Below are 16,585 nucleotides of genomic sequence, written 5' to 3'. Positions count from 1 at the left end.
GACACACCACTTGACTCTAGAGATGGGCGCTACCGGGTATTTGGTATCGATCCGATACCAAGTAACTACAGGGCCAGTAGAAGTGTGAAGTGTGAAGTGTGTGTGTGTGTGTGTGTGTGTGTGTGTGTGTGTGTGTGTGTGTGTGTGTGTGTGTGTGTGTGTGTGTGCGGGCCAGGCTGAGCGTACCTGCAAGTGACAGGGCAACATCAAAAGATGAGGAGGAAGGGGGAGCAAGGTGTGATGCTCCGCAAAGTGTGTGTGTGTGTGTCGAGGGGCGCGCGCTGAGTGGGCGGGCCAGGCTTAGCGTACCTGCATGCTTGAGCCAAGTGACAGGGCAACATCAGAAGATCTGCCCAATATCTGCCCAAAACAGGGCAGATATTCACGGAGAGGCGAAATCGTATCAGCCCATCCAAGCTGAGGCATCTGATCTTCCTGAATGCCAACCTGCCCTGAGGACTAATGCTGTTTGCTGGAGTTTGGTTCTGGTTTTGGTTCTGTTCTGTGGATTTGTTAGAAATCTTTCGTTCATTTGTCCAATACAAAAGTTTAATTGAGGACATTATTAATGTTTGCTTGAGTTTGGTTCTGTTCTGTGGATTTGTTTGAAGTTTATTGTTAAATAATAAAATAAATGCACAGAATTAGGCAATTAAAAGGTCTCTCATAAAAACACTGAAAGCAAAAGGCTTTTCAACACATAAACATTGATCTTTTTGCAAAGTTAAGGTAAGCTATAGGCTACAAAAGATCCTAAATAAAGGAGCCGGCTCTTCTTTGGGAGCCGAGTCAAAAGAGCCGGCTCTCGGAAAAGAGCCGAACTTCCCATCACTACCGCTAAAGCCTCACTGTGTTTCCATGAACCTGATGATGTCATAGTCCTGAATTGGATTTCCATGCTGGACTCCTCTGACTAAACCAGCAAGTCAAGTCATCTCGAATTGAACGAGAGAATGCTTGTTTTGCAAAATAAAGGTAAGTGGAGCGATCCTGTAAAAAGTACTTACTACCAGAAGGCCTTAGTCACGGTTAAATACTGTCAAGGAAGTGCCATGAATAAACCGTGAATAGAAAACGATGAGCAGAGATGATGACAATTAAAAAAAGAAAATAATTGTTTTGTTTTCAAAAAAATTGACCGGATCACGATTCCAATTCTAATACATTTTTATTTGCTGAAAGAGTTACATCTTTTACAATATGTCAACATGTTGTCATTGTACAGCAACCAATGTGCAATTTGATCAAATTAAACAAATGAAAACGTGTGAAATAAATACAATATGTGTCAAATTTAGAACTCTCTCTCTAAGTGCACATCTCATTCTGGATCAAACTGTGGTCTACCGTACTTGTGCCCTAAAGTGCACACTTTTGAGTGCGCCTCCTCTCCTCTTTTATTGTGAAACTCTTGCAGGAAGCAGCGTGTGTCTCCTCGGTTTTCAGCTCTTCTGCCTCTAAGCGGAGGAGCTCGTCGGAACTCGGAAGCCCCTCATTGATTAAAGATCCTCCGGTGGGCGGACGGACCTTCAGACTCTTAGCCGCAGTGGACTGCAGCTTTCCCCGGCCATGGCCTCCATCACCTGTCGGTTCCAGTACCTGGAGGACTCGGACCCGTTTATCTGCACCAACTTTCCCGAACCGCGCAGACCTCCGACGCTGAGCCTGGAGGAGAACCTGCCGATCAGCGAGCAGATCGCCGGGATCCACAAGCTGCTGGAAGCTCCGCTGAAGGTGGGTCAGAAAGAACCGGCAGGGACCATGGCGACCACAGGGTCCGGCTCCGCGGGTCACTTTAGTGATGTTTAATGGCTTTAACCGCTGCTAAAGTTGTTGTAATTAGTCGGGCCGGAGGACAAGCTCGATTGCTTCGGTGAACGCCAGGACGAAACAAATACTTTATCAGTAAATACATACGACAGGAAACACAATTATTTCAAGTTCGATAAATAAACTCTATAAAGTATATGACATGACATTTGCCGAAAAGAAAGAGTCATGGCCACATGTGTGACAAAAGACAACAAAACGAGGTCAGATTCATCATGATGGGAAAATAAGAAGAAACCTTATCTGTAATTCTGTTAAGTCAGTCTGTATTTGATATTGACTCAGTACAACTTTCTCCTCGTAGAGTCTCAGGATAACTTCTTATATATCTTACCGAGTCATCATCCAAAATCATCTGTTCAATTTAAAATCGATTTACTTAAGCTCAGACCATATACATAGACTGCCTGATTGTTCAGCAAGTTTCTTTTCATCTTTAATTTGACTATAACGAGGCTGTCAGCTGTTTCTGTCCACATTCACACCTGGAAACATTGAATATTAAAATATACTGTATATGAGTGTGTACACTGAATAAGCTGATGGAGGCTCTTTTTGCTGCCTGATCCAAACAGTGGTGCCTGTAATCAATCACAAACTTATCACTGATCATTTTAGTCATTTGGCTTGTAAAAATTGTTTACTGACCACAGCTTCTAAAACATGGATGATTTAGCTGCTGTGTCTGTTTCATTGTTTCATTCCCCAAAACACAAGAGTGTAAGAAACATAAAACAGTGAATGTTAATGTCACCTTTTCACTGAATAAAATGGAGATATTTTTATTTGTATCTATCTTCCAAATCTCGGTAGATCCCTATTGCAGTTTGATTTGCTAGTTTTTTTGGATCCCTCACAACTTTTTGTTCACAGACTCCAGCACTGACCTTTGGTTTCCATCTTAATTGTTTATTCCTGACTTTTCCTTTGGTGCTCATTCTTTCTGCCTCATCCCTGTATTTCCACATTAACTCCTTGGGGGTTAAATGACGTCGGGCTGTCTTCGTCTGAACACGCTCCTTCATTTTTCCAAACAAATGCGTCGTCGACCTGCTGTAACCTGACATTCCATTAAAGCACTCATTGTTCACTCATTGGAGCAGGATTTATTTATGAAAATCTGCCGTGACAACTTAACTGAAAACATAGCAAGAAAGAATGTAATGCCAGATGTTTTCTTCAATAAAAATATTCAGAAAAAGAAAACAAAGAAAGTTTTATGAAACACGTGAGTTACAGAGCTGAACTGAGGGAGGGTGGCAGGAAAAGACAGAAATGTGACCTGAAGTTCTTTTATCTACCTGATTGAAACACACTTATTGGAAGTCGCTTTGGATAAAAGCATCTGCTAAATGATCGTAATGTTATGTAATGTAATGTAAAATGGGAATGGATGGAGATGGGCTGAGAGACGGGCAGAGAGAGAGAGACAGACAACAATGCAGTGGGATTCCAGCTCCCTGCGAGGCATTTAGAGCCACGTTGGAATCTTGAGGATCAGAGAAAGACCCGAGTCTGCCAGCTCAAAATCCAGATAGCGTTCCTCTAATGACCCCGACCTCCCATTCCTATAATGGCTCCCATTATGCCCCGGGCACGACACTGAGCCACAGCCGCCATGCTGGATGCAAGGAGGCGATGTTTCGTTTCATGAAAGCTTTGTGCACCAACATCAAATTGGACGTTTCCTTCATTGTGCTCGTTTTCTGAGCATTTGTTGTTGCAGATGTGTGATTAATCACATTAAAATCGAAATCACAATATCAAAATGTAAACGTTTGTGCTGCCGTGGTTTGGTTGGGTGCGTTTGGTGGCATGAGAGCGGAGCTTTTGGTGCGTTCAGTGATGTGACTGTGGGGGGTTTGTGAGTGTTGAGTGTTTGGGTGCGCTTGAGTTGAGTGGCCGTGGAGGAAACGGGTGGAGTCTGTAAACAGCAGATAAGATGATGGACGGATGGATGAAACACTAACAGAAACATGTCGATAAGCAGCGCGCTTCCTTCCTCTGCAGCTAAACAGTCCAAACATTTACCATCCGTCATTTAAAATCATAATTTAAAACTTTACATTTTTCAGACAATACCATGAATATTGTCATAAATGTATATTTCCAATGTGGGGAGCTAGCTAGCTAGCTATGATTAGGAGGTGACGGCCTCGCCTCCTATCCCACCTGGATGAAGGAAACGCAATTGTGCCGCTAAACTCCTCTCTAAACTCAAGCTCCTGAATCTCAGCACCTCCCTTTGTAACTGGAGCAAACTACAGCTAGTGAAGATGGGTAACCTCACCTCCTCTACACTGAGCACCGGAGCCCCTCAAAGCTGCGTACTCGGTTCCCTCCTGTTCGCCCTGTTGTGTGGCCACGCGCAGCTCCAACATCATTGCCAAGTTTGCAGACGACTTTCACCATCATGGGTCTTATCCCCTAACGCCTACAGAGAAGAGGTCAGCGCCATGGCAACATGATGTTGGCAAGACCATGGAGATGATTGTGGACTTCTGAAGGCGGGCTCCCATCCCCATTCATATCAATGGTGCCGAAGTGGAGAAAGTCTCCTGCTTCAAGTTCCTCTTTGTGTTCATCACCAATGACCTCAGCTGGTCCAGGCAATCGAAATTTGCGCTGCGATTGAACACATAACTTTGGTTGACGGGGGGCGCGCTTCGAAATTTGCACGGTGGGTCTGATGGGGGGATTAAAATCACCGTATAACTATTTATATGGCGTCATTGAAAGAGTGTCTCGTGGGCCGGATCAAACGGCTTCCCACCCCTGTTCTACACCCTGCACCATTGAGACTATCCTCTCCAACTGCATAAGCTTCTGGTATAGCAGCTACTTGTGCATGTTATAAAGAAAACACTTTCAACTTCAGCAACTCTATCAATTTAAGTACTTTTTCCAGTTGCTTGACACATGTGCAGCTATTTTCAAGACAATGTCACTTTTCCGATAACAGTTTTTTACCACAAGCAGCGACTGAGCTTGGCAAAACATTTGTAATGTGAGGGGGAGTCTGTGCTTCTCTTAATCGCCTTAAATTAACAAAACAAGGATTTGGATCAAATAATATCTTCTCAAAGAATAAGTAAACAGACAGAATCTGACCAGCCTCTGTGGAGTGAGAGTGTTGATCTTGAGTAAGCAGCATTGTGATCTTTGTCCTCCTCATTCACACTTTAGCTGAGTAGAACATGACATGATGCTGTAAAAATACATCAGGGTCATGTTTTGGTGCTGTGGGTACGTCAGGCTGCAGCACACAGCAGCATTACTCGGTTGGTATTCTAAGATGGTGGTGAATGCTTTCTGCTGGCTCTTTGTGTGTGTGTGTGTGTGTGTGTCAGAAGAATGTGGACTGGCTGGTACGGAGATGTCTCACTGAGTTCAGTCAATCGTGTCTCACACAGGGTTTGGTATGTACATTCAGCTGCATGCGTGACTCGGCACTGAAATGTGCTGTTTTTGATAGAACCTTTTGGTGGAACATTTGTTGGTTTGTCAGTGGGGTGAAGGGGGGGTCATAGGGAGGGGGTCATAGTACATCTATACTCGAAACTTACAGGAGTACAGTATTGGTGTACTCTACATATTTCTGAATCTTCCTCCTACCTCAGGGGTGGGGAACCTCCAGCTCGCGATTCGGCCCGCGAGACAGACCTGCAGATCGCTGCGCAATTTTCGAAGTGCGCATGTTCAATCAACATTTTGTTTTTGACAATTTAGTATGGCCCCTGAGGGCTGATGGCAACATCAAAATGGCCTGCGATAGGAAAAAGGTTCCCCACCCCTGTCCTACATGTTACACGTGGTCTTGTCGGTGTGATATATTTGCTATATATACAACCTCAATGTTTGGCATAACTGGTTTGATGAGTTCTGTTGATACATCAAATTACTGTAACATATCTGTCTCTCTCTCTCTGTGTCTCTCTCTCTCTCTCCAGTTAGAGGAGTGTACCCTCCAGATGTCTCACAATGGGAACTACCTGGACCTGGATTCCTCTCTGGCTGAGCAGAGGGACGACCTGGAGAGCTTCTACGAGGACGTGGCGTAAGGAGAACTATACTTTTCTAACTGTCACCACACACCAGACTCAGCTGTAATGAAACCAAACCACACACAAACACTGAGATACCGTGCGTGCGCGCGTGCGTGTGAACAACCCTGTAAAATGTTAATCAAGTCAAAAACAGACCAGCAGCATTGGCAGTGCAAGATTATAGCAGCATTCTGTTTTATTTCCTGTACTATCAGTGTGTAATGTGATCAACAGGAGTGTGCAGTTGTATTGAAACAGAACGTATGTGTGTGTGTGCATGCTGCCACTAAGAAAACCTCAGAACTGCTCCTTTTTTAGACTTGGACAAACACACAATCTTTCTCCTCTCCACCATCATACTAGGTCCATTAATTTTCCCTTTTCTTTCCTTTCTTTCTTACCCGCGTTCTCTTTTTCCACCTCTTTTCCCACGTTTCCTGTCTTCTGTCCTCTCGTCTTTCCTTTCTCTATTCCCTCTCCCTGTGTTAAGTCTCGTTTCTTTATTTTTCCTCTACTCTCATCCTCTGTTTCCTTGGTTTCTTTCACTCTTTTCTTCCATCTCTCTCTCTCTCTCTCCCTCTCTCGCTCTCGCTCTCGCTCGCTCTCTCTCTCTCATTCTTTCCAAACCTCCATGCTGTAGTTCTTTCCACACTGTAATCCCAGTAGGCCTCAGTAGCAGTCCTGGGTTCTGGGATGGTTTTCAGTCTCCATGGTCACCGTTACAGAAATATGTAAATGTGTTAAGGAAAGCAAACGCAAGAGCCCTGAAGGTTAAACCACATCAGTATCATGATAGAAACATGATGGCAGAGCTAAGGGAGGACTGAGGAATGAAAGCTTTTAGCACAATGACTTCGAGTAGTGGGGAAATACCAGCCTAGCTTAGCACAAAGACTGGAGGCAGGTAAAGCTGATAGCCTAGCTTAGCACAAAGACTGGAAGCTGCAGAAAGCTGTTAGCCTAGCTTAGCTCAAAAACTAGATGATGATGGAATTTAGATTAGCTCAAAAAACTCCATACATTCCAGGAGGGAACCTCTGGTGGTGAAGGCTTCACTCATAACATTGTTTTAGTCTTTAGCCAGGACAGTACCACTGAAGAAAACACAAAAACACTGACAGTTCGTGACAGTGGCTGACTAATTACATCCTTGGTGCCCTAATCAACAGTGTTATGGCTCTGTAAGTGGATGGGGAAGCCATGCCAGGGATCTTTGTGTTATAGATTACAGTGACACATCGTCGCATCAAAAGGTCCCCGAAACTCTCAGTCAGTGTCAGTGTCAGTCTAACATTATATCGCCACAATTTAAAGGAATTCTTGTAAAGGTGATGTCACCACGTCAAAGTGCAGACCTTCACTTTCTAATCTGTGTCCTCTTTTCTCTGTACTCTCTGTCACAGACACTACATGACCTTGTACACTGCTCATTACATTACATTACATTACGATCATTTGGCGGACGCTTTTTATCCAAAGCGACTTACATTACATTATATTACCACCCTTCGCAGAGGGGGGAGCACTTGAGGGTTCGGTGCCTTGCTCAGGGGCACCTCGGCAGGGACTCGAACCGGCAACCCTCTGGTTCTTAAGCGGAAGCTCTTAAGCGGAAGCTCTACCCACTCTACCCACTCGACTACTGCTCCCCCTCCTCCCTTCTTTAAGCAGGTGCAAATCCTCTATTGGTTTGGAAGAATTATGCATCAATGCAGGCTCATTGTTCATCTTGGCAATCGAGTTTCCTTCATCTAACAAAGCTTCCCCTTGTGAGCCGAAATCCTCAAAAAATGTTTGTGCTTAACCTGTAAAGTCTCTGTCCACGGTGAAGATGGTGAAGAGCTTCTCTGAGTGCCTGGACATCAGGAATGTTGCTTGTATTTGCGTGTTTTGTTTTGTTTTGTTTCATCACTGCTCCATTCGTTGTCTTAAGAGCCCACAAGGTGGCTAATTTTGTGCTCCTGTCACTAAATTAACACCCAGTAGAAAGTAATGGCTGCCCACAGTTATGGTGATCAGCTGGAGAACAGAGAAGCTTACTGCAGCTTTTTCTTTTTCTGTCTCTGGTTTTTGGCCACAAGCTCTGACTGTTTCTGTGTTTTTTTTCCACAGAAAAGGGAAGAAGCCCATTCTGGTCCTGAGGACTCAGCTTTCCGTTCGTGTTCACTCCATCCTAGGTAATTATCTTCTTCTTCTTGTTTCTTTTTTTCCACACTCCCTGCCTCCACGCTCTCCTCCAGCAGAGGAATGATGACTCGGTGGAAAGTAGCAGTCACCAGAGAGTTTCCTTCTTCTCTGTCTTTATCTGCCTTTTCACCACAGTGACGTGTTCCTCTGAGTCAAAGTCCTCACTGACAGCTGGAAGTGAAATACTTTGCCTGTCTGAGTGCTCACACACTCGCTCTGCTCCCTATTCAGCAACATTCATCTGGAGTTTTCAGCAAAACCAGCATTGCAGTTAGCTAGAACCGAAAAGCATTGTGTAGATTTCAAAAGAAGTTTTGCTGTTGAGTGTGAGATGAAATCCTCTAGTGACTATTAATATCCATGGCAACGTTATAGTGCTATTTTTTCTATTTTAATGCTCTGTCATTTTTTTACCCCTGCGTTTTGTGTTCAGATTTGTTGTGAGGGACGCCCACGTCATTGATTGGTATCGGTAAGAGTTTGCAAGGGTGTGTAGGGTTGTTGCTAGTATTTCCTTTTGGTTTCTCGGTGGTTGCAGAGGTCACGGAAGGTTAAAAGATTTAAGGATTAAATCAAAGGCCAGCCCCGTTTATCAGTGTAAACGAGTGAATTTTCAGTGTAAAGGAATCTTAATAGTAAAATTTTGATGGCTGTCTCAAAGGGATATTTTCTGTAATTTTGAGCATCGTCAGCAATATTTTGCGTTCAATTACCAGGTCCATAGTAGATCCACACCGTGTAGAATGGACTGGAGAATGATGTAGAGATGTTCATGCACGGTGTCGTAAGTAGAAACAGTAGAAGAAGAACATAGATTTTAGGCGTAAATCTAGGTGTAGGCGTCATTATAGCATAACACAGCTCTATTTTGAAATGCACAACATGTTTTATTGTTGCATGACAATACCACAGAGGACGGTAAGGGTCCATTATAAACACTAAATATCACCAAAAATACTCAGTGACCTCATCTGGAAGTAAATCCCCTGAAAATCATTCAATTGTGTAAAATCGCCTCCAGGTTTGTTGTGGGTCTAAGCATGGGAGGTTAGTTTTATGTTTTAACCCCTAACATACTTCAAGACCCCTTTAGTCTGACCACAAATACATCAAACAAACAAATATCAATATGCCACATTAGTTCCTAAACCTCTGGGTTGGGATCCCAGGAGCCGTTTGATAAGCAGACATGATTATGGGCGATTTCTAAAGACGGAGGAGCAGGCTTTGACCGGCCACTGGTACAAAGTTTTGTTCTGTGTTTTCCTGTCCAGGCCTGTCACATACTGACTGTACCTCTGTGTATCAGACAGCAAGAGGAGGAGGAGGATGTCTGATGGAGTCACTGTGAAGAATCATTATTAGGAGAGTGATAATGCTTGGAGTCACGAGTGTGACGTCAGTGGCTGCAGCCATGACTTTGCCTTTGTGCATGAAAATCACATCATTGTGTAAGATGTCAGGACATGTGTATAGCTCACGTGTTCTCCAGTTTGTATGTTATTCACAGCCGGCGCGGTAGGAAAGAGGCACTGACCTCTGAGCAAGGATTCAAGAGTGCTCAAAGTGGTTTGAGGGGTAACTAAGGAAGCTGTAGAGGTCTTTGAGGAGGTTCTGAGTGATTTGGAGGAGGTTTTGTGTGTCTTGGCAGATCTCTGAATTCATGAATATGTTCCAGTGAGGTTCAAGAATCTGGCAGTAGCAGAGCCAAGAGATGATATTGGGTTAAAGTGGTGGAAAGTGTAAAATCTCTTTTTTCCACATAATTTTTCTAATAATCTTTTATTGATAAATGGCATAAAGCATAAACAGTATATGTGTGAGTGGAAAATGGGTATTTGGCACAAACTGTGACCTATCGGTTTCCTTTTCCATCTTCCTTCCTCTGGTTTTGTCTGTGTTGTGTTGTATCAGCATTCCAGCCATTCAGGAATGTTTAGTTTCATGTATTGTCTCTGTGACCTTTGACCTCCTTGTTTTTGGTTCTCAGTAATGTTGATCTAATACAGGAGCTGATCAGTGTGGTTCAGGTAAACAATGATTGTGTAAAACCTCCACAGGATACTTACAGTACTGCAAGGGTGTAAAGGTTTTAATGATTCATCGATTATTGCTGATTTGGTCTAAAGATCAATTAAGGAATCCCCACAAAACTTGTATTACTACTGTTTTTACAAATGTTGGTTCTACAAACCAAAGTAACAAACACTTTGCACAGGGCCGTACAACCAGCATCTCAAACCTGTTGGAATCTGTCTGGCCCAACATGGAGCCTTCAGGTCGGGACTCAGAGCCCAGGACCACGAGAGTTAAAATGATCCGGTCTGAAGCCAGATTTATGGCCGCTGTTGGCGCTCAGTGTTAAGGCTCCCTGCAGCCTTTAGAAGCTGAGTCAGACACATTTACATACACAAGATTAAATTAGGATAATTTAGTTGTTTTAACTTAAGATCTATTACATCATTGTTTGTTCTCCATCCTAACTGTTCCAAGCACAACAGTGTCATTGCTTTTTCAAGCAAACTGGTTTCTCTTCTTAAGATCCCAGTCTAAATGGATTAGTAGGGCAAAAGGACCAAGCCCTGAAACTCCTACAAACCCTCGATATAATAGCATGACGCTCATGTGTTCGTCTAGGTGGATGGTAGAGAAGACAAGAAAAAGGGTTCTGGTTTTCTTCTGGTTCCTATGTTATGGTGTAGTTTTGATCTTCTGTTCTGTGTAGATACATATAGGAAGCCACTCTCTCACTTATGTAGATTGCTCTGCTGCTTTGTCAGGGCAACTTAGCGTAAACCTTGGGCAAACAATCATCAATAACGTGATCAAAATGCATTTAATGTAGACGTAAAATCGAACAACTCAAAAACACAACAGCCGACACTGTTGTATTTGGAACGTTTAGGATAGAGACAGACAATTATGTAATAGATCTTAAGGTAGAAGAAAAAGAACTTATCCTTTGCTGTATACAAGGATGGGATTAGTAGCATCCCGTTGCTCGCCAGTGTACTTTGTCACAAACATTACATAATTGGAGTATAAAAAGAGTCTGCCAGGTGAGGAAAATAATATCCATTATTGCTCCATGTATTTGCCATTGTTTGTCCGTCGGCACCGCTTCACAGTTTGTGCTGATCAATATTGTTAGCTTGGCTAGCCGTTAGTTTAGCATTACAAGCCCAGTTGTAAGGGATTTAACTATTATTATTATTATTATTAACAATGCAGGAGAATGAGCGATAGGGGCGCAATTCTTATCTACAGAAGGGGGGCCCTTCAGAAAAAGTTAAGAAATTAGTTAAATAAATGTTGTTCATCATATGTTCTGTAAAAGTAAACATTTGCAATATGAACCTGTACTTCTTTGCACTAAAACAAAGGGAAAACTTGGAGTTTTCCATTTACATCCATTTATAGGTTATTATGCTATGATTTTACTAATTGGGCCCGCTTGAATCTACATTGGGCTAAATGTGGCCCCAAACTAAAATGAGTTTGACACCCCTGGCGTACAGTATGATTACATGAACATGAATTATACTGTAGTTTTTGACTGGAGGCCCTGTGCTGGGTTCTCCTCCCTCACTGTGTTTGGTTCTGTTCTCTCGGCTCACAGTAAACCGACTAACTGTTTCACTCTTACTGTTTTTAATCCCAGAGGATCTGCACCGTTTCCACTTTGGCTTCAGGGTTTTTGTTTTTGGCCTTTTTTGGCCTTGTGCGCTTATCTGAGCCTGCTGCCTTTTCTGCTGGTATTCCTGTTCCAGCAGCCGACAGATGGACGCTAAGAAGCCTAGAGTGCCTTTAGAATTTTATTTCCCCATGTGGTTTAAAAGATCTGCTATAAATAAGTTTCTTCATCACCTTCTTTCTTCATCACTAAGCTGCTTATTCTTATTTCCTTTTAGTCCATCATCATTTTAACAAATCGTTAAACAAACCACATACAGGCAATGTGGCTATTCCCACAGTTTTACCAGTTGTGGAGCAAAAAAAAAAAAAGAAAGTAGTTTGAAGGTCGTAAACGAAAGGTCACAAGGTCATACAAACTTGACCCTCTATGGAGCATGACTGTGCATCGCTAATGTTATGACAATGTGCCATTCAGATTAAACTCTGGACTAAAGTGGTCCATATGTAATCCATAACATACATAACTCGAACGTATTAGGGGAAGTGAATCACATAAATGAGGAAGACTCCTGATTTAGCTTTTCTGTTTTTAATCATTAATTCAGTGGTTCCCAAACTTTTTCTTTCCCGCGCCCCTTTTTTAGATCAGAAGTTTTTCGCACCCTGGAAAGTCTTGCATTGATCAGTCAGATCGGAGGTCTGAGTGTCAGATCGGATGTCTGAGTCTCCGGGGAAACGCTGTGTTTCCAGAAGTTCTTGCTGTTTGGCTGGTTCCTCTTTGTGCCGACTGGCATGGCCCCGCCCTTCCTGAGGGGAATTCCCAAGCAGTGTTTCCTCCTTAAAGGCCCGGCTGTGTTTCTTCCTCATTACTTTTCACTCCTGTCACCTCCAGCTTAAACCAACACAGAAGCGGTTTCAAGTGTGGTTATTAGTCACTTTGATCTTCCGGAAACATTCAGGTCACAGCCGGAGTGTCGGTGAGATGAAGATGAAACATGGCAAACAAAAAGCATAGATAGTAAACGCATAATAACTGTGTCCTGTCTTACCAAAGTATCAAATAATATCAAACAGGATCCAGGACGGAAACAAAATGAAGATACAAACCTTCCTCTGTAATCAGGGTGCGGTCAGTCCAGATCCTTCACCTGCACCCATGAGCAGCCGGGAACATGGATGCCAGCTCCATAATTAGAATTCTCTAAATGATTTACCTCAAAAGCGTTCAACTTCTCAACCTTTGGATCCAAACTTTGACTATTTGGAATTTATTGCAATATTGTCTGTGTGTTTACAATCATCAGTAGCAATGATGGTTACTGAAACCAGCTTATTCTGATTCTCCGATCAGACTAACCTGTAGTTATAACTTTGTTGACAAGGGCGGGGGGCCAGTTTCAAAGTCTGCCCAGGACCCCAAAAATTTTATAGACTGCCTTTGTGTAATCCAAAGAAATATATTGTTATTGTGTGTTGTATAGTGTTTATTAAACATGAGGTTGACTTTCGACCTTTGACCCTAGCCAAGTATAGCACGTCGTGTCTCCAGGGGCTCTGCCTGTTGAGTCTGTGTGAGTTCCCTGAGCTGTGACACGCTGACACAGCATCCTCTGTTTGTGTGTGTGTGTGTGTGGGTGTTCATTACTGCTAAAACTGTCTTCACATCTTAACCTGAACTCTGACTCACGATTGCTGCTCACTCCTGCTTTTTCGTGTGTGTGTGTGTGTGTGTGTGTGTGTGTGTGTGTGTGTGTGTGTGTGTGTGTGTGTGTGTGTGTGTGTGTGTGTGTGTGTGTGTGTGTGTGTGTGTGTGTGTGTGTGTGTGTGTGTGTGTGTGTGTGTGTGTGTGTGTGTGTGTGTGTGTGTGTGTGTGTGTAATCTTGGCTGGTGATAACTTCATTATCCAGACAGTGACTGGGTTTCCTTCCATGTTTTGTTTTTTTTGTCGTCAGTGTGATGCTGACTAATTTTGGCTTTGATTTATCAAACCTGAATCTCGAGTCAAATCGGCTTATTCACTCTTTAGAAGTCTTTTGAGTCCCTGAACAAAGCTTTCAGTTTTTTTCTTCTCACTAATTCTGTTTGTAGCCGTTTGTATTTTGATACATATTTGCTATTTTGTCACTTAAGCCCAAAGGAGAAATCCTGCTTTTACACTATCCTCATATTTCCTGTTGATTCTCATTGATGTCCTTTGATGAGGCTTGATGTCCTCACCAGAGCCTCTAGCCTCCTCTACTTCTTGTTTACAATACGCATATTCCATACTTCCTTAGTTGGTCAGGGCATCACTTTGGTCCTGACTGGTAAAAATGTGACAAGACCACTGATTTTTGGCGGCTCAGGATTCACTATTCACTTCGAGTGTGAGTGAGTGTTTGACCTGAACTATCGGAGCGGCAGTGTAAACGTCTTGAAAGTTCTGATTGCTGCGTCCCTCATGGCTGTGACTCTGTCCTCTGAAATAAACGTCACCTCTGGTTTGCGTTGTCCATCCTCCATTCACACTGGGTTAACAGCGCTGGCACAAACAGGAAATACCATGCTAAATTAATCTGAGCCACTTCCTGTCTCTGCGGGAAAAACATGAATCCTTCCTCGTTTTTCTTTCTTCTCTCTCTCTCTCTCTCTCTCTCTCCCTTTCTCTCTCCCTTTCTCTCTCTCTCTTTCTCTGTCTCCCTCTCTTTGATTGTTGTTGGGGTTCATTCTCACTGAGCGGATGAAGAGCAGCGAAACAGAAGGAGGGACAAAGCTCCAAACTTCCATTTATTCCTCCAAATCCTCCACAGTTTATTGTATGTATCGGGTTTAAATTTTTATTGCACAAAAATGCATCCACCTTTTGATGGTGTGCAGACATTTTTGCATAGCTTGAAAAATATATTTGCGCAATGTTCATACAAATATTTGGATTGGTGAAATTTGTGTTTTCTGCAAGGAGTGATGTTACCGACTGATAAAGACAATGAATTATCTAAAGGTGTTGAATGAGAGAAGGTGAAGAAATGGTGCTGTGTGGCAGTTTGTGTCAGAGTGGGGCTCTTTCTAAACCTCAGATATGTTCAAACCACTGTTGATCTTTAATCCAAATTCTGGCAGAAGCAGTGTTCAGTATTATTGCCACTCTATGCATTCATTGCTTCACATCAACAATCACATTTCTTTAAGACTATTTTTGGTAGTGCTGTTGTTGTTGTTGTACAGTGTACATGTCACGTGACCCGAAGCTGAGCTGAGCAGAACAGTTTGTTCTGGAACGCTCATATCAACGACATTTGTCATCACTTATGAATGCAGCACTACTCCATTAACCTTTAACATCCACCCCGAATACATTGTCATGCACTCGCACTCACATGCAAACACCTTGAGTCACTAAAGCCCATGTGACGGATCACGGTCAGCAGAGAGGAATTTCACTGACCTCTGATACATGATGATTCTGCTGCGCCCGTGCAATCCACACACACACACACACACACACACACACACACACACACACACACACACACACACACACACACACACACACACACAGAGTCATGTTGGCGTCATTAAACAGTTATAGCTCTTCTTAATCCAGCTACATTCCCTTTCCAGCAGCTCAGCTGTCGCACTGACGGCTGAGCAGTCAGAGTGAAAGCGAGAAAACATTACTGCATTGTCCAGATATAAATACCAGATTCCCGTTGACATTGGTTCAGAGGATGAACCCTTTTCACTTTAAAAGCTGTGTGACCTTCATTTCCTTAGCCTCACTAGCAGTAAGGCTCTAAGTAGCCAAATTGGATGAGATTAGATCCAACTTTACTGTCATTGAGTACAAAGACAGAGAGAAAAGAAGTTTTGAATGGAACATCACAGCAGCAGGTACAGGGCCTAATATACAGCAGTGCAAGACAGAGCAGTGAGTGAACCTCCCTCAGTACCTGGCACACCAGTATGTATGGCATGTTGTGCACATTGTATGTAATGGACAAAGAACAAGAGGAAAAAAGGCAATACTCCCCTTGTTTACACTTTCTTAATTGTTTTGGTGTCTGAATGTCTGATAAAATGAAACCAGTTTACCAGAAATCAAGCTGGGTGTGTGGACAAACTGGCGACAAGTGTGTGTGTGTGTGTGTGTGTGTGTGTGTGTGTGTGTGTGTGTGTGTGTGTGTGTGTGTGTGTGTGTGTGTGTGTGTGTGTGTGTGTGTGTGTGTGTGTGTGTGTGTGTGTGTGTGTGTGTGTGTGTGTGTGTGTGTGTGACCACAACACACTCTGCTGCATCCCCTGCTGCTCGCCTAGCTCAGTGTAGACGAGTGTAAACAAACAGACTTGGTGATGTCATGAAGCAGGAACTCATTGTGCTCTGATTTGTGTGTGTGCGTGTAGACGGCATGAAGGCAGATAAGGTGACGGGGCGGAGACTTCTACCTGGCAGCTTGTAGAGTCAATCAGACTGTCTGGTCTCCTCTTGCAATGTCACCCATGAATGAATGAACAAACAAACAAACAAACGAATGAGTGAATGAACGCGCGCCATAAGCCCTCACTCTGTTTGTTCACATGCATCTTAACGTTGAGATATATTGGCTACAGTAGATTATGTGATTGTGATTGGATTTATGTAAACTCCACCTCCATTTTTCCTTGATGGACAGACTTGTCTCATACTGCGATTATACAACACCTCAATTCAGTCCAATCTTTGTGTTTCAGTGATCTGTACAGTTTTGATATAAGCAGCCCCGTTGCCTTGACCACAGCCCTGTTGCTGTGTCTGCAGCCCTGTTGCCCGCTGGTTGTTGTGTAAGCATCTTGTTGATGTCTTGGCTAATGTTCCGTATGAGCGGAATGAACTGGTTCCAGATGACTACTAGCCACAAACTATTGCTTTAGCT

The 16,585-nt window shown here is 43.2% G+C and overlaps 1 protein-coding gene across 5 annotated transcripts in view; it reads left to right on the top strand.

Moving 5' to 3' along the window:
- The first annotated feature begins 1,429 nt into the window (after positions 1-1,429).
- fhod1 (formin homology 2 domain containing 1) overlaps positions 1,430-16,585 on the top strand; it is a 36,027-nt gene continuing 20,871 nt past the window's right edge. For all 5 annotated transcript variants that reach the window (XM_076146951.1, XM_076146950.1, XM_076146949.1 and 2 more), the window contains exons 1-3: positions 1,430-1,734; positions 5,781-5,887; positions 7,989-8,053. In XM_076146951.1, coding sequence (XP_076003066.1) covers positions 1,570-1,734; positions 5,781-5,887; positions 7,989-8,053 — 337 coding nt within the window. In that variant the 5' untranslated portion in view covers positions 1,430-1,569. The remainder of the gene's footprint in view (positions 1,735-5,780; positions 5,888-7,988; positions 8,054-16,585) is intronic.

Source organism: Genypterus blacodes, unplaced genomic scaffold, assembly GCF_046128005.1.
Source record: "Genypterus blacodes isolate CSIRO-AG114 ecotype Tasmania unplaced genomic scaffold, CSIRO-AGI_Gbla_v1 ptg000036l_1, whole genome shotgun sequence".
Classification (NCBI taxonomy): Eukaryota; Metazoa; Chordata; class Actinopteri; order Ophidiiformes; family Ophidiidae; genus Genypterus; species Genypterus blacodes.
Note: the sequence above shows the minus strand (reverse complement) of the source record. Positions and strands in the feature narration are given on the sequence as shown.